The sequence below is a fragment of the Eleutherodactylus coqui genome, chromosome 11 (genome assembly GCF_035609145.1).
Source record: "Eleutherodactylus coqui strain aEleCoq1 chromosome 11, aEleCoq1.hap1, whole genome shotgun sequence".
Classification (NCBI taxonomy): Eukaryota; Metazoa; Chordata; class Amphibia; order Anura; family Eleutherodactylidae; genus Eleutherodactylus; species Eleutherodactylus coqui.
Window position 1 is genome coordinate 113,627,135 of NC_089847.1, and position 22,255 is coordinate 113,649,389.

A 22,255-nucleotide genomic window follows, 5' to 3' on the forward strand; every position below is an offset into this window, starting at 1 on the left:
CTAAGGACGGCCTCACGAGGCGTATGTGCGCTATGCAGGGCGCATGATCGTGGGCGATTTCACCACACCACTTTATGGCACTGCTGCGACCGCTAACATGGGTGCGGTCCCGGCAGCGCCAGGCTGGAGTAGGCGGCACAGCCTGTTTAGTAGGTGGGGTAAGTGACTTGTTGGCCAGTCAGCCGACTCGATTGGCGGGTCAGTTGACCTAGTAGGCCTTAGTGGAATCGATTAGCCGTGGTAATACACTCGGTTATGGCGCGATTCTATGCAGGCGGGGCCTCCGCTGTGCAATTGCGCCCGAAAATAGAGAATGTCGCCTTTTTTTCTCAAAATATGTGCGGGAAAAAACAGATGTGAAGGAAGCCATTGGCCGAATATTAGCCCGACCCCGACTGTATGGCTACAGGACTGCAGACCGTATGGACAAAGGGGGCACCAACAGTAGGTACCGCAGAATGCCCCGCCCACTATAAGCCCCGCCCAGCCGGGGGGACGACATACTTTACAGCGAACGTGATGTTTACCTTTTTGCTAGCGGTTATGTATGATGTCCGATGAGGTCACATCTACTAGCGGTTATGTATGATGTCCGATGAGGTCACATCTACTAGCGGTTATGTATGATGTCAGATGAGATCACATCTACTAGCGGTTATGTATGATGTCCGATGAGGTCACATCTACTAGCGGTTATGTATGATGTCAGATGAGGTCACATCTACTAGCGGTTATGTATGATGTCCGATGAGGTCACATCTACTAGCGGTTATGTATGATGACAGATGAGGTCACATCTACTAGCGGTTATGTATGATGTCAGATGAGGTCACATCTACTAGCGGTTATGTATGATGTCAGATGAGGTCACATCTACTAGCGGTTATGTATGATGTCAGATGAGGTCACATCTACTAGCGGTTATGTATGATGTCAGATGAGGTCACATCTACTAGCGGTTATGTATGATGTCCGATGAGGTCACATCTACTAGCGGTTATGTATGATGTCCGATGAGGTCACATCTACTAGCGGTTATGTATGATGTCCGATGAGGTCACATCTACTAGCGGTTATGTATGATGTCAGATGAGGTCACATCTACTAGCGGTTATGTATGATGTCCGATGAGGTCACATCTACTAGCGGTTATGTATGATGTCCGATGAGGTCACATCTACTAGTGGTTATGTATGATGTCAGATGAGGTCACATCTACTAGCGGTTATGTATGATGTCCGATGAGGTCACATCTACTATCGGTTATGTATGATGTCAGATGAGGTCACATCTACTAGTGGTTATGTATGATGTCCGATGAGGTCACATCCACTAGCGGTTATGTATGATGTCCGATGAGGTCACATCTACTAGCGGTTATGTATGATGTCAGATGAGATCACATCTACTAGCGGTTATGTATGATGTCCGATGAGGTCACATCTACTAGCGGTTATGTATGATGTCAGATGAGGTCACATCTACTAGCGGTTATGTATGATGTCCGATGAGGTCACATCTACTAGCGGTTATGTATGATGTCAGATGAGGTCACATCTACTAGCGGTTATGTATGATGTCAGATGAGATCACATCTACTAGCGGTTATGTATGATGTCCGATGAGGTCACATCTACTAGCGGTTATGTATGATGTCAGATGAGATCACATCTACTAGCGGTTATGTATGATGTCAGATGAGGTCACATCTACTAGCGGTTATGTATGATGTCCGATGAGGTCACATCTACTAGCGGTTATGTATGATGTCCGATGAGGTCACATCTACTAGCGGTTATGTATGATGTCAGATGAGATCACATCTACTAGCGGTTATGTATGATGTCAGATGAGGTCACATCTACTAGCGGTTATGTATGATGTCCGATGAGGTCACATCTACTAGCGGTTATGTATGATGTCAGATGAGGTCACATCTACTAGCGGTTATGTATGATGTCCGATGAGGTCACATCTACTAGCGGTTATGTATGATGTCCGATGAGGTCACATCTACTAGCGGTTATGTATGATGTCCGATGAGGTCACATCTACTAGCGGTTATGTATGATGTCAGATGAGGTCACATCTACTAGCAGTTATGTATGATGTCAGATGAGGTCACATCTACTAGCGGTTATGTATGATGTCCGATGAGGTCACATCTACTAGCGGTTATGTATGATGTCAGATGAGGTCACATCTACTAGCGGTTATGTATGATGTCCGATGAGGTCACATCTACTAGCGGTTATGTATGATGTCCGATGAGGTCATCCTGTCCCGTGACGCTCGCTAATATATATATCTGCCATCTTCTGCTTCTATCTAGTCACCCAACAAGCCGACCATACCACAAGATAAGATTCGCCCGCTGACCAGCCTCGACCACCCGCAGAGCCCGTTCTACGACCCGGAGGGAGGGCCAATCATCCCCGTCGCTAGAGTGGTGATAGAGCGGATTGCCAGGAAGGTAGGTACCACGAAATATCACGCAGAACCCATGAGATATAGAAACTGTGCATCTGTGTACGACACAAACCAACATATACATAAGAGGGCTTGTTAGAGGGCTTGTACAGGAACTCCAAGGATAGGGGGGAACTGGCTGATTGGTTGCTATTTCTTACACTGCTGAGGTAAAATGAAAGCTGGGCTGTGACTGGTTGCTATTTCTTGTACTGCTGAGGTAAAATGAAAGCTGCGCTGTGATTGGTTGTTATTTCTTGAACTGCTGAGGTTAAATGAAAGCTGCGCTGTGATTGGTTGCTATTTCTTACACTGCTGAGGTAAAATGCAGGATGCGCTGTGATTGGTTGTTATTTTTTTGTACTGCTGAGGTAAAATGCAAGATGCGCTGTGATTGGTTGCCATTTCGTATACTGCTGAGGTAAAATGAAAGCTGGGCTGTGACTGGTTGCTATTTCTTGTACTGCTGACGTAAAATGAAAGCTGCACTGTGATTGGTTGCTATTTCTTGTACTGCTGAGGTAAAATGCAGGATGCGCTGTGATTGGTTGCCATTTTGTATACTACTGAGGTAAAATGCAAGCTGTGCTGTGATTCAATGTTAATTCTTGTACTGCTGAGGTAAAATACAAGCTATGCTGTGATTGGTTGCTATTTCTTGTACTGCTGAGGTAAAATGAATGCTGTGCTGTGATTGGTTGTTATTTCTTGTACTGCTGAGGTAAAATGAATGCTGTGCTGTGATTGGTTGCCATTTCTTATACTGCTGAGGTAAAATACAAGCTGTACTGTGATTGGTTGTTATTTCTTGTACTGCTGAGGTAAAATGAAAGCTATGCTGTGATTGGTTGCTATTTCTTATACTGCTGAGGTTAAATGAATGCTGTGCTGTGATTGGTTGCTATTTTTTGTACTGCTGAGGTTAAATGAAAGCTGTGCTGTGATTGGTTGCTTTTTCTTTTACTACTGAGGTAAAATACAAGCTGCGCTGTGATTGGTTGGTATTTCTTGTACTGCTGAGATAAAATACAAGCTGCGCTGTGATTGGTTGCTATTTCTTGTACTGCTGAGGTAAAATACAAGCTGCGCTGTGATTGGTTGCAATTTCTTCAATGCAAGGTACATCACCTAATTATATATATATATACACAAAGCAGGGTAAAGCACATAGTGTATTTATATATATGTACACAACACAGGGTATACCACCTAGCATATACACATATATACACCAAACAGGGTATATCACATAATATATATACATTTACCACGCAGGGTATATTACCTTATATTTATATGACGCAGGGTGTATCATCTAGTATACCTGTATATATACAAAACACAAGGTATATCACCTATTTTATGTATGTATAATAGGTGATATACCCTGTGTTTTGTGTGTGTGTATATATATATATATATATATATATATATATATATATATATATATATATACACACATACTATTTCACAGAGTGCAGAGCAGTCTGGGTAACAATCAAAGCAGACTAGACTCATTAATATTAATCTTTATTGGAAAAAAATGACTACAAAAACCATACACACCAGGACTGGACAACTGGGGCGAAAGTCCTTATGTGTTGTATTGGACCTCAACAACCCGGCAACAAACAAACATGTACGGGACTCAGACGCACGTGAGAGAGGATGAGCCCTCAGCTATGGTCACACATGTGGACCTATAGCATGAGACCCCGTATACAGCTGGTGTCTCAGTGTAGACGCTAAGTGTAATTCCAATATGATCAACTCAGTTCTTGAAGTGAGTTGATATTATATATATATATATATATATATATATATATATATATATATATATATATACGTAATATATACCCTGCGTTGTGCATTTATATACATACTAGGTGATATACCCTGCGCTGTGTATAGTTTGCGTTGTGTGTGTATATGTGTGTGTGTATATATACTGCGTGATAAACCCTATATATATATATATATATGTATCATATGTATAGATAGATAGATAGATAGATAGATAGATAGATAGATAGATAGATAGATATATACACCAGGCGAAATATCCTGTGTGGTGCATTTATATTTATATATATTAGGGGAAATACCCTACATATATATACACATATACAAAACGCACGGTATATCACCTGTTATATTATATATATGTGATATACCATGTGTTGTATGTGTATATATATATATATATATATATATATATATATATGTGTGTGTGTATGTATGTATGTATATATGTATATATATATATATATATATATATATATATATATAGGTGATATACCATGTGTTGTATGTGTGTGTGTATATATATATATATAAAAGGCGGTATACCGTGCGTTGTGTGTATATATACATATATACTAGGGGAAGTACCCTGCGCGATATATATATATATATATATATATATATATATATATATACGCACATACACAAAACACAGGGTATATCACCTAATACATAACATGTATATAGATCATATACCCTGCATTTTGTATATACATACATATACTAGGTGATATACCCTGCGTCTATATAAATAAAAACGCAAGGTGTATCGCCTCCCTGCTGCCAAACGCCTCCATGGGCCGCTCGCCACAATAATGAATACCGGCATTCACTCACCTGCGCTGCTAGTAGTGCTGATCCCGGCACACACTGTGATGTCAGTGTGCAGCCGGGATCCTCCTCCCCCCTCCCCTGACGTCTCCTCTTAGGTTCCGCAAGAGCAGGGGGTGGAGGTGTCCAGCAGCACACTGACATCAGTGTGCATCTGGGATCAGCGCCAGCAGCTGCACTGAGAAGAGGAGAAGGGGTAAGTATATGGGTCTCAGGGGGGTCAGTGTTTCCCCTGGGGTCTGCTGTGGGGATCATTATTACTACTGAGGGCCACTGTGGGGGTCACTATTCCTACTGTGGTCCACTGTGGGGGTCACTATTCCTACTGAGGACCGCTGTGTAGGGGTCACTATTGCTACTGAGGCCCACTGTCTGGGGGTCACTATTACCGCTGGGGTATATTTACACGTGCTGCAGAATGTCCTCAGCGGAAATGTCCGTGGCAAAAAGCTGTCAAAATCTACACCTGGTCTTTTTTGAAACAGCCCTGTTCTTTTTAAAAATGGTAAAACCATGCCTCCTGATGAGCCCCGCCCCCAGACGCGTTGGCACTTTGCGATAAATAAGTGTGTTTTGGGTTGCAGTTTGGGCACTCGGTCTCTAAATGGGTTGCCATCACTGCCATAGTATATATGTATATATACACTATGCAGGGTATATCATGAGTACCTCGCTGGGAGTAGGGTTGCCACCTTAGTCAAGAAAAAATACCGACCATAGTAAAAAAAAAAGGCATGGCTTGGGGGCGTGGCTTGGGTGGGGCTTATCATGTTTTTTACCCCTCCTTTTTATTCCAGCGGCTGCTGGTGATAGTGCCCCCTTGGTGCCCTTTCCCACCCCTGAACCTTCGGGCCGCACATACACTGGCAATTATGGTGCCGCTACCGTATTTGCCGGCGCATGTACGCTGAAGTGCAGAAAAAAAGAAAACGGGTTTAGATAAACGTCTTTGATTTTGTCATTCAGTTCATAGGATTGGTGGAGCCTATGACCATTAAATTATGGCTCTACCTTATATCTGGCCCTGGGTGGTCTTACAAAGTGATGAGCCTTATGGTTCCTCAAATGTCTTAGCTCTCCTCATCCTAGTCCAGACTCCCAGCAGCCCCCTCCCTCCCTCGCCATATTGACTGTCTGCAGCCAGTCAGGGTTCAGGCTCTTTTGGGTGTCCCACTGTGTGTTCCACACTCCCAGACTCCCCAGGCAGCAAGCAGCCCCCTCCCTCGCCCATGTCAGACTCTCACCATCATCACAACAACACGAGTCCACCGTCCATGACACCACCAGACTCACTAATCCCCCCCCCCCATGCCCCGCTCCGGAGTCCCGCACCGCTTGTGGAGTCCTGAATCCTAGTCCCGCGTCTGCATGATCCCTGCAGACTATACAGGCCGGTATTTTGTCGCAGCCTGCTGCAGTCCCCGGGGCCCGACACAAATACCGGTCTGTAATAGGGCCGGTAAAATAAAAATACCGGCCAGGCCGGTGACTTACCGGTCAGGTGGCAACCTTAGCTGGGAGGCTCAGTAAATCTTCTGTCCAGGAACATCACGATATACTAATATACAGAATGTATTAAAGGGTTTAATAATCTTTTTACATTACTGTATGTAGATAATCAGCTGAACAACGTATGAGGTTCCTTGAGGTTGAGCAGCGTGAATTAACGCCCGGCTCCATCGTGCGACGCGTCTCAGCGCTGTTTGATTAATGTACAAGGAGTATTACTGAAGCTTATCACACCGAAAACTCCAGCGCTCATTAGTACCAAACTGATCACTAATTGGAGCGGCAGCTCACGTTATACAGTCCATTAATTACATCTTATGTCTTACAGGGAGAACAATGCAATATAGTCCCCGACAACGTAGATGACATCGTGGCTGATCTCGTCACCGAAGAGAAAGAAGAAGGTAAAATCATCATGTGGCTCCAATTACATCCTTGGGCTCCGCATTGGATCCAGTAGATCTCATGGAAAGGGAAAGACAATGTAGAGAATGACCCCCAATATATGGATTTACACAATCAGCATTGTCCATATAGCATTCAATTCTGATAGTTCCCAACGTGAAGATGTCTTCTTCTTGGTCTGAACCGAGGTGTACCACTAGGGGTCACAATTGTGATCTGGCCCCCTAGCTGGGAGGGGGGCCCTCACCACATACGATTTGCAAGCGCAGGGATCGCGGCATGCAGTGCTGGCAGGGAGCAGGAAGACCCTACTAATCAATGAGTGTAATACGCAGTGAATGGAGGCAATGAAAGTCAATGGACTATTTCATTCTTCCATGCACTCCTGCGTTTCCATACACAGGAGAAATAAACGGCAGCATGCTCTATTTCTCTGCATGTCAAACGCAGCCCTTGTATAGGCTGCATGTGATACGCTGTCCGTACGCATGCATTGTGTAGGTCAGTGTTTCCATATGCATCCCTGCTCTGAACTAAGTGGGGAATAAAAAATAAAAAGTCACACTGCGCATGTCCGTGACGTGTGATTCGCCGGCATGTGCAGTGCTAATCGTGGCCCGTACACGTCCTCTGCCGGCATTGATTATGGGCTGTAATGAGTACAACGCTGCAGGAGGCTCGCAGCATTGTACTCGTACACCCGTGTGAAGAAGCCCTTTGGGTCACTTTACATCAATATTGGAGGTTCAATTTGGAGCCTCCACTACTAAATTCACTAAAAGAAACCAGGACAAAATAGTGTAGCGTGCAGCACTACTACATCCTGTAAAATGACGGACTGACACCAAACAGACCCCGTTATAGTCATTGGGGTCTGTTTGGTTGATCCTTTTGGCCGGGGGATGCTGCCCACCGAAAAGCAGGATAACAGAAGCACTAATGAGAGTGAGCCCGCATATGTGTAATGTACGTGTAGCTATTATGTAGATCTGAGTCATGTATGAAGTGCAAAGGCAGCAATACACTTTTAGGCTGGGTTCACAGAGGGCGGAATTGCCGTGGAAATTCCGTCCGGAATTGCACCACGGCAAATCCGCCTGCAGCCGCTAATCCCGGGATTAGCCAGCCATGTGGACGAGATTTGTGAAAATTTTGCAAAGCCGGCAAAAGTCATCGTTGTGGCGCGGATTCCCTGGCCGCAGCATGAACATTCTTTTTTTTTTCATTGCGGCTATGCTCCCCTCTATGGGAGCGCCAGCCACAACAGAAAGGAATGCCGCCAAGCTGCTCCAAAACCAGCGCTTTCCCGGCGGCCAAACCGCGAGATTTCCATCGGGAATACGCTATGTGGGAGCCGTGCCTTAAGGCTGCCTTCACGCATGACAGATTTTGTTGCAGATCTGCAGCAGATTTCAACCTTTTAACTGAATTCAAATTGGAAAGGTGAAATGGGCTGCAGATCTGCTCCAAAATCTGCGGCAAATCCTTAACATATGAACGTACCCAAAAATGAGTTTGTGTGTCTCGCTTCAGGCAGAAGGACGACACTGGCGTCTAGGTGTTACTGTTACATTAAAGGAGTTTACTGACATTTTAACCCCTTAAGGGCTCCTACCTACTTGTGTTAACAATGCGTTTTTTATGCGAATGTCAATGGTACTTTCTAATGTTAAAAATGCATCGCACAAAAATCACAAAGCACAAATAAATATGTGGGGTTTTAATTTAAAAAAATGTATACTAATAGGGCAAAAAGGACAAAACAATTGTTTGTTTTTTTAAAAAAATTTTTATTTTGACACTGTTTTGATCTTTTTTTTACACTATTTGTGTCCCTGTGGGGGACTTGCACCATAGCACCTATGATCGCTATTATAAAGCTTGTTATAGGGATCATAGGCACTGGCAATGCAGGATAACTGTATCTGGCATCCTGTTGCCATGGCAACCCGTTGGGCTCTCTGCGATTACATCGCAAGAGTCTGATGATGTCACAGAGGGAGCGCACTGTCCCCCCATTCCCTCATTGACCCTTCCGAGTCTGCTGCTCTGTATTACATGCAACGAGACCAGAAAACCCAAATAATACAAGAAGCAGTAGAAGGATACGATGGAAATAAAACCAGACACACAGTGATATCGGGGTGAAAACAGAGAATTTTATTGATTTTACAATTTTATTAATGAGGATGATTTGATGAATATTTTAAATAAAAGCCAAGGATATGTTAGATCCATTGACGTTCACTGATTCAGGGGAAGGCGAAAAAACCCCAATAAGGGGAAAAACTCCTTCCCGACTCCACTGAGGGCAGTCAGACAAGTTCCCTGGATCAGTAATTGTAAGAAACTAATCCAGGGGAAGGCGAAAAAACCTCATTGAGCGTCTGCTAATTCAGCTTCAGATGAGGAAAAACTCCTTCCCGACTCCGCGCACGGCAGCCAGAACCGTCCCCGAATCAAGGTCATTTGTACTAAGAAGGGGACCAAATATTTGGGAAGTGGCCGAATCGGGGGAAGGGGACGGGGCAGTTGTATTGATCCAGAGGAAGGAAAGAAAAAACCCCTTTAACACATCTGCCAATTTGTTCTGATATAAGGGGAAAAACATTCCTTCCTGACTCCGAATATGGAATCGGAAATTAGTCCCTGGATCAAATGCCGATGCAGATACTCGCCTCATCTCCATCTGATGTCGCGGGCGCCGCCGGTGAGTTCTGTCTTGATAGTAGAGTGGTGAATCCCTGATGTCTTGAAGAATCACCGAGGTCTTGAAATCATCCTAGAGGTCCGAAGATTCACAGAGGCGGTGGGCACAGGAGGCGCGGGCTGCAGGGCGGGAGGCGCTGGTCCATCCTACTGTGTCCAACTAGGTGCCAGAAATGAGAAGTTGGACACAGGGTGCTGAGCTGGCGCATCTTCTGGCAAATCCAGATGTCCGGTACCTACAACATGCTGCAAGAGGAAGAAAGAAACAGAGATATAATAGAAGTATATAATATTTTCTCCTCTTCTAGACACTTGGCATGGAAATATAACATCCAGTAAGTCTTCACTTACGGGGAAAGGTTTAAATGGTGGCACTATTCTCCTCTGCTCCAGTTCCTCCCAGCGCACATCTCCGAAAAACGGGTGGCTTCTGATGTCTCCGGTCAGTCCCAGGCGCCTCTCCGGATCCTTCTGTAGCAGCTTCTTGATGAGATCTCTCAGGTCGGCATCCAGCCACGGTGGAAAGTTCGGCTTGTCAGTGGTGATCGACTGCCGGACGATGTGTAGCTGTTGGCCATCAAAAAATGGTGAATGTCCGGTTGCCATTCTGGACACAACGATGCCCATACTCCACCAGTCCACTGCTACGTTGTAGGCTTGCTTCAGGATCATCTCTGGGGCCATGTAGCGGGTTGTTCCTTCCACTCCGCGGATCTTGCTGGACGCAGTCAGACCGTCTTGCGCCAGACCCAGGTCGATAATTCGGATGTGCCCATCTCTGTCCAGCATGATGTTGTCTGGCTTGATGTCTCTGCAATGAAAAGAAAATCCTTTTTAGAAACAGCGCCTCTCCTGTCCATGGCTGTACCTGGTACTGCTGCTCAGCCTCATTCAAGTACATAAAGCTAAGCCGCAGAACCTGACAGCTCATGGAAAACAATGAGAATATCAATCCTGTTCCTCTTGCCGATGCACGATGCCACGCCGGTGGAGAAACTGGAGGCCGCAGATCAGCTCCGCTGTGATGAACCTGATGAAGAGAGGAAAGTGTTTAGTATCAATGGTGATCATTCTGGATAACTGCTGCACAATGTCATCTTACCTCTAACATCACCGATCCGCCCGCCGAACCCCAGAACTGGTTACTCACTGTGTAGTGGGACGGTTCAGTTTACCCGATACGGTAATCAGGGTCTGCAGGCTGCCGCCGGACAGGTACTCCATGACGAAGTAGACGTGATCCTCAGACTGTAGCGTGGCACTGAGATGACACAGGAACGGGCAATCTCTGGCTGCCAGAAGTAGTCTTCTCTCTCGCTGAAGCTCTTCTTTGTTATCCTCCTCCTTGTTGATCATCTTGATGGCCTTGAAGATGCTTCGGCAACGGACTGATGCCAGGACGACCTAAGGAAAAAATGCAAAATAAGCATTTCGATTCTTCAAAATCCCTGATATATGATTTACAAAACATTACTGTATACCATCCCCCACACTATAATTGGTAATGGTGGGGAATGTACTAAATATTTGCACTATAAGGTTGAGGTCAGACGAGCGTTTTTTTGTCCGCTTTCACAGGGCGACAAAATCACGCAATTTTTTTGTGATGCAATAGCACTACAAAGCTCATGTATGTGAAGCCCCTGCTTTCCAATGGGTTCCTTCACATTAGTGATGCTTTGTAGTTGCTACATTGTAAGAAAATAAAATAGTGGCATGCTGAATATTGCCACCATATGCCATTTTTTGTAGCCCATGTGTCCCTATTAAAGGAGATGTCCCGAGGCAGCAAGTGGGTCTATACACTTCTGTATGGCCATAATAATGCACTTTGTAATGTACATTGTGCATTAATTATGAGCCATACAGAAGTTATAAAAAGTTTTATACTTACCTGCTCCGTTGCTGGCGTCCTCGTCTCCATGGTGCCGACTAATTTTCGCCCTCCGATGGCCAAATTAGCCGCGCTTGCGCAGTCCGGGTCTTCTCCTCTTCTCTATGGGGCTCCGTGTAGCTCCGTGTAGCTCCGCCCCGTCACGTGCCGATTCCAGCCAATCAGGAGGCTGGAATCGGCAATGGACCGCACAGAAGCCCTGCGGTCCATGAAGACAGAGGATCCCGGCGGCCATCTTCAGCAGGTGAGTATGAAGACGCCGGACCGCCGGGATTCAGGTAAGCGCTGTGCGGGTGGTTTTTTTAACCCCTGCATCGGGGTTGTCTCGCGCCGAACGGGGGGGGGGTTTAAAAAAAAAAAAACCCCGTTTCGGCGCGGGACATCTCCTTTAAGCCTTCCTTTGTGTTGCATTGCATTGCACAAAATCGCGTTTTTTGTGCGGTCTGAGGCAATTTTTACAGTAGGAAGTCCTACTGTCTGTCCCTAAAATAAGCCCTAGCTACATTAAAAAAAACTATACAATACAAAACCAGCTAGTCACAATATCGCCGTGACAAAACGCAGCAATATCGCACAGAACACGGCTGCGATATCACTGCGATTTTCTAGCGGCAATATCGCTATCGCCCGTGTTAAAGGGGCCTAACACTACGACTAAGACTTTACATCTGATTAAGAAGAAAAATAGAAATGTAAAACTTACCTTGCCGAAGCTGCCCCTGCCCAGTACCTGATGGAACCTGAACCCTCTGATGGTGAGTCGGGCGCTGGACCTGGGTGTAACGGCGGGGGTGCTGGGTCCTGAAGGGAGAGAATAAGGAATACCGTGTGGAAGAAATGTAAGAAGACGAGCGGAGAACATGAGATGAGTCTCTAGAAAATTGCAGAATGGCGCTATTTGTTGTCTGCGGCCTGCTGAGTGATTCCCCAAAATATGGTATTACCCAAATCATAACCACCTGTATAATATTGAGGAGATTTAGGAAACGGTCTAAAAGAAAAATGGTCGTTGCTGCCCCCAACAACCAATCACAGCGCAGCTTACAATTTGTATTCTGCTCTTGTAAAATCAATACCGCACTGTGATTAACTGACTGACTGCGCTGTAATGTACATAAGGACCATCTAGCCAACTATCACACTAGGACCCCCCCATCACCCCCCCCCCTACAATGTATAAAGTGGACGTACACACTGGTTATATGGGGGCATTTACCATAAACACATCTACAACCACTTTATAGGCAGTAAATGTCCCCATGAAGGACGCTCCCTACCTGCTCTTGGCTCCTCATTTGCCCTCCTCCTCTTCTTACTGGGGTCTTTATCCAGGCTGTCTCCTCTCTTTCTCTTCACTTCTCCCTTCTCCTCCATCTTTTTCTCTCTTTTTATTCTCTTCGTTCTTTCCACTGGATGTAATCCCGTAGAAATCCCGCAGAGCAATCCAACAATCTTCCACACACGGCAGTCGACGGTTGGAAAGTGAGTGGCAGTTGGCTGGTGACATCATAAAGGCTGCCTGGCACATGCCATGCGGGACCTGCAGGTCCTGCATGTACCTACTCTGCTGCCATATACATTGTACTGTGGGCATCATGAGGGGCATCTGGGGTGTAGATGGGCACATAAATTCATGGTTGGGTTCCCCAATGGTGTAATGTTAAAAATAAATGGGAGATTGAGGCTTAGATGGCATGACTGGTATATCTGGGTTGGCAGTGATGCCCATATTTCACTTCAGGCTCACTGGGGTCTGCTCTAAGTGATCCCATTGTCACTGGGGTATATGAAGTGTATAGGGGCGCAGGAATACTTGGATGGGCTCCATGTTGTAACCATTTAATGACCGACCTGTTTCAGGTCTTAATAACCAACGAGTTTTTAAACGTTTTCATCCCATTTCAGGAGCCTTTGCTTTTATATTTTGTCGTTGACCTCGCTGACTGAGGGGCTGTTTGTGGGACAAGGTGTATTTGTAATGGCACCATTTTGGGGTAGAGATAATGTATTGTATAAGTTTTATTTAGTCTTTGGGAAGGATGGAAAACCTCAAATTCCTCCAATGTTTTTTGGGATTTATTTTCCCGGCGGTATAAATAATCTGATCTCTTTATTCTTCTGTGGCGTTCACTATGTGGGATGAATATCACAATAAGTGAGTCCGGGGTTGATGTGATTATAAAGATATCAGATTTATTCAGTTCATCAGAATAGCACATATTTAGCTGTTTAAGGCTGCATTCACACGAACGTATATCGGCTCGGTTTTCACGCCGAGCCGATATACGGTGTCTTCAACTGCAGGGGGGGGGGGGAGGATGGAAGAGCCAGGAGCAGGAACTGAGCTCCCGCCCCCTCTCTGCCTCCTCTCCGCCCCTCTGCACTATTTGCAATGAGGAGAGGCGGGACGGGGCGGGGCTAATTCGCGGAATTTAGCCGCACCCCGTCCTGCCTCCTTTCATTGCAAATAGTGCAGAGGGGCGGAGAGGAGGCAGAGAGGGGGCGGGAGCTCAGTTCCTGCTCCTGGCTCTTCCATCCTCCCCCCCCTGCAGATGAGGACACCGTATATCGGCTCGGCGTGAAAACCGAGCCGATATACGTTCGTGTGAATCCAGCCTAAACCACTTGTCATTTGTAATCAATGGCAGCGCGGGGGCATTTTTTTTTCTGCAGACAATTTGCACTCACAAAAAGTTCAGTAAAGCGCGGCCGGGCTGGTGTAAATTAATTGCTCATTAATGCGCTGACGCCCTTGTGAAGCCGGCCTTATAATGGCAAAGTATGTAATAAAAGTCACATTGGTGCCATGCCGTATAGCAGGTGTCAGTCTATTTTCACTGAAGCTGGCACTCGCATTCCGCTCACTCAGGTTGTAGACGGAGTATAAGGGAACGTTCGCATGAAGCAAATGTTGTGGCAAATTTATATAAAAACCCGCAGTATTTGGTACATTTTTTACGCAGATCCGCGGCTGATTTCCGCCCTCAGTGCTCCTTTAGATGATTATTTCGGAGCAGATTGTGGGCTGAAGATCACAAGCGCAAAACACGAGAAAACGAAGCCATTGATTGTAATGGTTTTGCTTTCACTAAGCGTAAGAAGAAAATAGGCCGTGCTTGTTTATGTGTGAGATCAGACGGGCCGGATCTATCATTCTGAGGTTTATCTTTATGTGCAAGAGCGCAAAGTTTGACTGTAAAAAAGAAACAGACCGCTTGATGCGTAAATACGATCTGTAGCGGCGAACGTGTTTGTTGCCAACCTGAAGAAGTCCTTAAATTGAAGGGTTAAATCTGCTGCAGATCCTGATTGAAAATGTAAGATGTGGATTGTGACTCAGCTTGAGCGGGTTCAAAGATGGGCAGCTAAATTAATAAATGGAATGGGCGGACTACAAGACCCAGAGAGGCTATCAAAATTAGGGTTTACTTCAGAAAAAAGATGACACAGCTCGTTGTAAAGCAATTCCTCCCCTTGAAGTCGTCAGAGACGGATGAAACGTTCTCTGTGATTGTAACGTCTATACAAGTGATAACAATATCAGAGCAAAAGGATTACTAATTGTGGAGAACCGACCCCCTGTAGGGAGGCTCTAGTACCCTGTTGTACCGCCTCTAGCTTGGATACAACATGTGATACAGGCAGGCATGGAGGCTCTAGTACCCTGTTGTACCGCCTCTAGCTTGGATACAAAACGTGATATGGGTGGACATGGAGGCTCTAGTACCTGTTGTACCGCCTCTAGCTTGGATACAAGATGTGATACAGGCAGGCATGTAGGCTCTAGTACCCTGTTGTACCGCCTCTAGCTTGGATACAAGATGTGATACAGGCAGGCATGGAGGCTCTAGTACCCTGTTGTACCGCCTCTAGCTTGGATACAAGATGTGATACGGGTGGGCATGGAGGCTCTAGTACCCTGTTGTACCGCATCTAGTTTGGATACAAGATGTGATACGGGTGGGCATGGAGGCTCTAGTACCCTGTTGTACTGCCTCTAGCTTGGATACAACATGTGATACAGGCAGGCATGGAGGCTCTAGTACCCTGTTGTACCGCCTCTAGCTTGGATACAAGATGTGATACAGGGGGGCATGGGGGCTCTAGTACCCTGTTGTACCGCCTCTAGCTTGGATACAAAACGTGATATGGGTGGACATGGAGGCTCTAGTACCTGTTGTACTGCCTCTAGCTTGGATACAAGATGTGATACAGGCGGGCATGGAGGCTCTAGTACCCTGTTGTACCGCCTCTAGCTTGGATACAAGATGTGATACAGGCAGGCATGTAGGCTCTAGTACCCTGTTGTACCGCCTCTAGCTTGGATACAAGATGTGATACAGGCAGGCATGGAGGCTCTAGTACCCTGTTGTACCGCCTCTAGCTTGGATACAAGATGTGATACGGGTGGGCATGGAGGCTCTAGTACCCTGTTGTACTGCCTCTAGCTTGGATACAAGATGTGATACGGGTGGGCATGGAGGCTCTAGTACCCTGTTGTACCGCATCTAGCTTGGATACAAGATGTGATACAGGGGGGCATGAAGGCTCTGGTACCCTGTTGTACTGCCTCTAGCTTGGATACAAGATGTGATACAGGTGGGCATGGAGGCTCTAGTACCCTGTTGTACCGCATCTAGTTTGGATACAAGATGTAATACTCCCAAAAATGTAGCAGACATTTATGCACCAAAGGGCTACATAGAAGTCTATGGGAGGTTCGCAAATGCACATGCAGTACGCAAAGAGATGCCCATTTCCGCAAGAAAAAGAACACATCTGAAACTCATTAGGACCCATTTAAATCAGGGGGTATGTGTCTGCCGTAGGCAAATGAACATGCCCTGCGGGCGCAAAGAGTGTGATAAAGTACACCGATACAAGTGCAAAAAAGACTCATTTACAGCACATATACGTTGCACTAAGGCGTGCGCGGTTGCTCATACATCTATGTGAAGCGAGTTTTCATACAGGAGTATTTGCGCGTGTTTTACGTGTGTAATACGCAGAGATTGGAACCCATTGATGTCAGTGGGTTTGTACACATATCCCGATTTTTCCATGGGCATTTCTTGCGTATGCAAAAAAAAAAATCGCAGTTGCTATATCTTTCTGCGCATTTGCTTACCAATGGTCCCCATAGAAGTCTATCAGGGGCATGCAATACGCTGCGCAATTCTGTGGAAAAAAAGCACACATCTGTAACTCATTAGGCTAACTAAGCCATTTAAATTGGGGAGTGTTCGTCTGCCGCACGTAAATGGACATGCAGTAAAGTACTACCGTATATAGCTCAAATACGTTGCGCTGTGGCATGCGCAAAAATACATACACTCTTAGGGCGGCTTCACACGGGCGAGAAAATCGTGCAAGATTTCTTTTGAATGGGGTGATAAACGAGAGCGATGCGGGAAACAAATCGCGGCATGCCCTGTCTTTGGGCGTGCCCTCACATGACATCACCCATTGTTTTGAATGGAACCGGTGGCAGCATCACAAGGGGCATATCCCCCCTCCCCCCTCCTTCCTGAGAACGCTATGGGGAAAATTTACTGAGGGTGGCTTCAGAAGAGCATAAGCGTAAAAATGCTCGCTCCTGCGCAACGCACTTGCTCAGTGAAAAAGTCTTTTTTGCGCGACTGCCTGTCCAAATACCGTGCGCATTGGCGCAGGCGCTGCTCATTGACATAGGCGGGGGAATTACCCCTGATTTAAATGCCTATTAAGCCAAATTAGATGCGGGTGTTCCTGGGTATGTGCTGTGTTTTGTGCATACCTGCGCGCACATATATGAGCCTATACGCACCCCCGTAGACTGCTATGGGCACCGTTGGTACACAAATGCGCACATAAATAGAGCATATTGTGTTTTTTTATCGCGCACGAGAAAAAGAACAGTGAGATGAACCCATTGAAAACATGGGGTTCTATTCTGTGTGCACGCATACACGTTTGTCTGAAGGTGCCTTGAGGGCTCCTGCAGATGAGCGCAGGCGTAGATACATTCGCGATAGCGTGACGCAATTGCGCTGTCAAGGGAGCACTTTCGCTATCGGCGCATTTTACTGTACTTTTCTTTGCTGCTGGGACCGTACCAGTCGGCGCGGGTGTGACTGAACAGGCTGTGCAGCCCTATTAGTCTCCAGTGTTATCAATGTCCCCGCGAACCCGCGCTTTTCAGTGCACGATTTAGTGCCTATCCAGTGCGCAGTTATACTCCGATGCGTTCTAGAGCGTGCGAGAGTTATGTGTGCAAAACTGCATAAGGTAAGGGAGCCCTTTGAAATCAATGGGTTCTTTTCTCTAGGTTTTGCGCGCACAAAAAAACACCCGTGTGAAAAATAGATACGCTCGCAACAGTGACGTGATTTGCGCTGCTTACTGTACGTATTTGTGCCCCCGGGACGGTTACAGTGTGTTTTCGCCCTCAGATTGGTTACACACAACCGTATGCGCGACTACGTGTAGTTGCGCATCAACGTTTTTTTCCCCCCTTTCTTGGGCCATTCAACATCCGCACAATGGTGCACCCATCTTTGACTTCTATGGGGACCATTAGTTCTTTTTTTTTTTTTTGTGCACGCAAAATATGTGTATAAACCCATTAAAATCAATAATCTCTATTGTCTGCGTATCGTGTGCGCAAATGCGTCCATTTGAAACCGACCTTAAGAAAAAACTGTTGTACACACTAGCCTCGTTTGTGGATGCAACCAGCCCATTCAAAGTCAACGTTCTGTCCGTTTTGTTGCATACGTTTTTTTCCGAATGCAACCCAATCACGCTCGTGTGAATAAGCCCTCACTGCCCGTCCTCGAGTGTCACCTGCATCCCTTCCAGGCTGCTTCACACTTTCCATATTACAAACAGAACATCCCATCAGCCCCCTTGTCTTCCCGCTAAGCGGTATTCTGCATACATCTACTCGTGATATATTCCTCTTGCTGCTGGGAACATTGAATCTGTCTTCCAAAGTTGCACGCAAGATAAATGCGCCAATCTAGCAGCGGCCCCTATAAGCATTGCCACATCTCTAATGGTTAAAATAAAACAAGTCAGCCAGGAGCTCTGATTCCGGAGAAAGACAACGACAAGAATTGATTGCGATTATGCAAAAAAATAAAATAAAAGAACGCTTTGTTTGCCTTAAAATCATACCGCCGCTTTTTTACTCGCAATCACTCATCGGCGCTGCCACTACAAAAGAGGGAAGGAAAAATGACTTCTGCGTTTGCCAGTCACTGCCCTCAAGTGGTTCTCCAAAGATCTGCAAGATGTATGATTAAAGGGTTCATTTATCAAGCTCAGCAGGGCACACAAAAGGCAAGGAAATGGCACTTGATGGATTTTTCCTTTTTGGGGATTGTGAAGTGATTTATCAGAATGCATTGTGCCGCCCTCACCAGGTATTTTTCTTCTCTATCTGCTGTTGACTTAAATTACCTCAATATATTCATTGTAGCTCTTACTCGGTGGGCAATGCAAGGTTTCCGAGGGATAAGTCAGCAGAGTGTCAGGAGCTAAGGTGTACATTCAATTATACGATTGGAGGCATTTAAATAATACATGTGTTTATAATGGACCAGGTACCAGGAGGGGTTTATGGCAATACTATATATTTGAAGAGCCTAAGGTCTAGAATCCATTAGCTTGTATTCTAATGGCTGGTTCTTAAAGGGCTTCTCGCATGTCGAAAATTCAGTGCAATCGTCAGGCGCCATATTATAGAGCAGGAGGAGCTGACAAGATCGATATATGGTTTTTACTGAAAAAAAATCTGTAAAACCAATCTATTTATGTAAATCTCTGCTCATTCTTTGCTTAGGAGTCCAGTGGGCGGTCCTATCATTAATTGATAGAGAGATAAAAATTAGTGCACACAACTAATCGTGGCCACCTGCTGTAGTTGTGTTCCCTCTCGCAGTTACTGAGGAAGAGTCTTGTGCCTCGAAACGCGTCACGTTTGCTGGATTTATGCTAAATAAAAGAGAAGTCAAGCTAATTTATACTGTCTTTGAATTGTCTCTGTGTGGTGCCCCGATTATTGTTGTATCTCCATGTATTTCTATCACACCCACTGTCCACAGCATGACATAACTCCTGTTAACAGTAGTTTCCATAACACCAGAGCCTCATGTGGTGCAGAGTGTTAAAGCAGCAGAAATGCAATCCTAAGCTCTCGCTCATGACCTGAAGGTTGTGAGTTCAATCCCTGCTTGGTTCAGGTAGCCGGCTCAAGGTTGACTCAGCCCTCCATCCTTCAGAGATCAGATTACCCAGCTTGGTGGGGGGTAATCCATAAATTTCCTGAAAGTGCTGCAGAAGAAGTTGGCCCTATACCATTATTGAATTTGAAGCACTTCTACACTCCCGATGGAGCATGTACAAATATCCACTAGAGTCCTCCACCTGTTTTCAATCTACACGCTATTCCGTGATTGACAGCTATCTGGGAAGACTACCAGTCACTGAGTAAGCCCGCCTACTGGACTCCACATCCAGAAGCAGTGTTTTGCCACTTAGTCTCCTGTTAGAGGTTGAGTAGTTGGCTTGTTATAGTCAATAGATGACCATTCAGACATCTGCAAAAAGTTGTGCTGAACCAACGGGATACAAAGGGGTGCTTTCCTAATGCTGTTGCCACGTCAATTGAGCAGCAGGATCACAGCGATCAGACCCCTGCAATCATATGCAAGACATAGGACACCTTAAGGCACCAGAAATTCGAGATTCTCTCAGCTTTGTATGGATATTATTCTATACATTATCCAAATGTTCGCACTGCTCTCTACATGAGAAGACTGCAATATTAGCAATCATTTGCATGGATAATGCATAAAAATTAAACAATATGTCCTTATTTGTCCCTAATGTGGATGCCTGCTCTCCATTCTCTATAATAACCTTCTCTATTACACTAACTGCAAGTTACATAAAGTTGTTTGAAATAGTTGGAAATTTACGGCACTACAATCTTCCTAGCAGGAAATAAGTATCCAGGTACACAAAAAGTTTCATTGGTGAAAGTTCTTGCATGATAGTGCCCCCTACATCCAGTTTATGATATTCCCAAACTTGCAAAAGGAATCAGAGATTTAGTGTCACCTAAAGTTGGAGCTATCTGAATGGTGCCATAATGTTCTTGATTTTTTTGTCTTTTAGATGACACCCCTGAGACTTGCATCTATTCCAACTGGTCTCCTTGGTCCGCTTGCAGTTCTGCAACCTGTGAGAAAGGCAAAAGAATGAGACAACGTATGCTTAAAGCACAGCTGGACCTCAGCGTTCCTTGTCCAGACACACAGGACTTCGAACCTTGTATGGGACCGGGATGCAGCGATGATGGTAATTTGGAGGGCAAATAGGCCCAATGAAAGGTTGAGTTGACTTAACCCCTTGAGTGGCACGCCCGGAAATTTTCTGTGACGAGCTCCACTGCTCATATCGACATAGCCCGGAAGATTTCCGGGCTATGTATCACTATGGGAGCTGCAGAGCACAATGCCACAAGCTGTGGCAGTGTGCTCTGCCTGCACAGACCAACACAGAGCAGTGCAAGGGCTTTGAAAAACCAGCAGAAGATATTGCCGATCTGCCGGCAATCTCCTGCTTTGTTTACAGGTTGCCATAGAGACCATCGGCTTGTCAGAAGCAAGCCGATGGTCTCTGCGGCAGGGAGAGCTTGGTGCTTGGCTGTCAGAGGACAGCTAGGTACCAGCTCTTACAGCAGAGATTAGAGAAAACCTCCGATCTCTGTTGTGTTAACCCTTTACATGCTGCAGTCTATGTGACTGCAGCATGTAAAGGGCTGTCACTGCAGCATGTAAAGGGCTGTCACCATCGGACCCGTGGAATGTGATCAGGGGGTCCTGATGGGTCCCTGTGGAACAAAAATAAATAAATTAAAAAAAAGTTAAAAAATTATTTAAAAAAATAATAAAAACACTTGTCTCCCTTTACTTTGTAAAAAATCAAAAATACAATCACACATGTGGTATCCGTGCATCGTAATGACCCAGAGAAGGAAGTTAATTAGAGATGAGCGAACACGTTCGGCCCCGCCCCTTTTTCGCCCGAACACCGAACTTTGCGAACACTTCAGTGTTCGGGCGAAAAAGTTCGGGGGCCGCCGTGGCAGCGCGGGGGGGTGCGGCGGGGAGTGGGGGGGAGAGGGAGAGAGAGAGGGCTCCCCCCTGTTCCCCGCTACTGCCGCCCGCGCCGCCGCGCATCTCCCCGCCCCCCGGCGGCACCCGGACCTTTACGCGCGAACACTGTAGTGTTCGGCAAAGCCGGTGTCCGGGTGCGGATGTGTCCGTAACGGACACGTTCGCTCATCTCTAAAGTTAATACATTATTTAACCCCTTAATGACATGGCCCCTTTTTTTTCTTTTTTCCCCATTTCTTTTTTTCCTCCTCCTGTTTAAAAAATCACAACTTGTCTCGCAAAAAACAAGCCCTCATATGGCCATGTCAATGGAAAAATGAAAAAGTTATGGCTCTTGAGACGCAACTGCAAAATTAGTTGAAATTCAATGATTAGACCATTTTAAAAAACCTGCCCTGGTGGGCACGACAGGGTAGTAGGAAACCCACCACTCAAGGGGTTAAAGGGTTGTCCAGTTATAAAGTCACAT

At 45.8% G+C, this 22,255-nt stretch overlaps 1 protein-coding gene across 1 annotated transcript in view; it reads left to right on the forward strand.

Moving 5' to 3' along the window:
* SPON1 (spondin 1) overlaps positions 1-22,255 on the forward strand; it is a 535,993-nt gene that overhangs the window by 489,220 nt on the left and 24,518 nt on the right. The window contains exons 9-11 of the mRNA XM_066583268.1: positions 2,333-2,473; positions 6,941-7,016; positions 20,783-20,965. Of these exons, the coding sequence (XP_066439365.1) occupies positions 2,333-2,473; positions 6,941-7,016; positions 20,783-20,965 (400 nt within the window). The remainder of the gene's footprint in view (positions 1-2,332; positions 2,474-6,940; positions 7,017-20,782; positions 20,966-22,255) is intronic.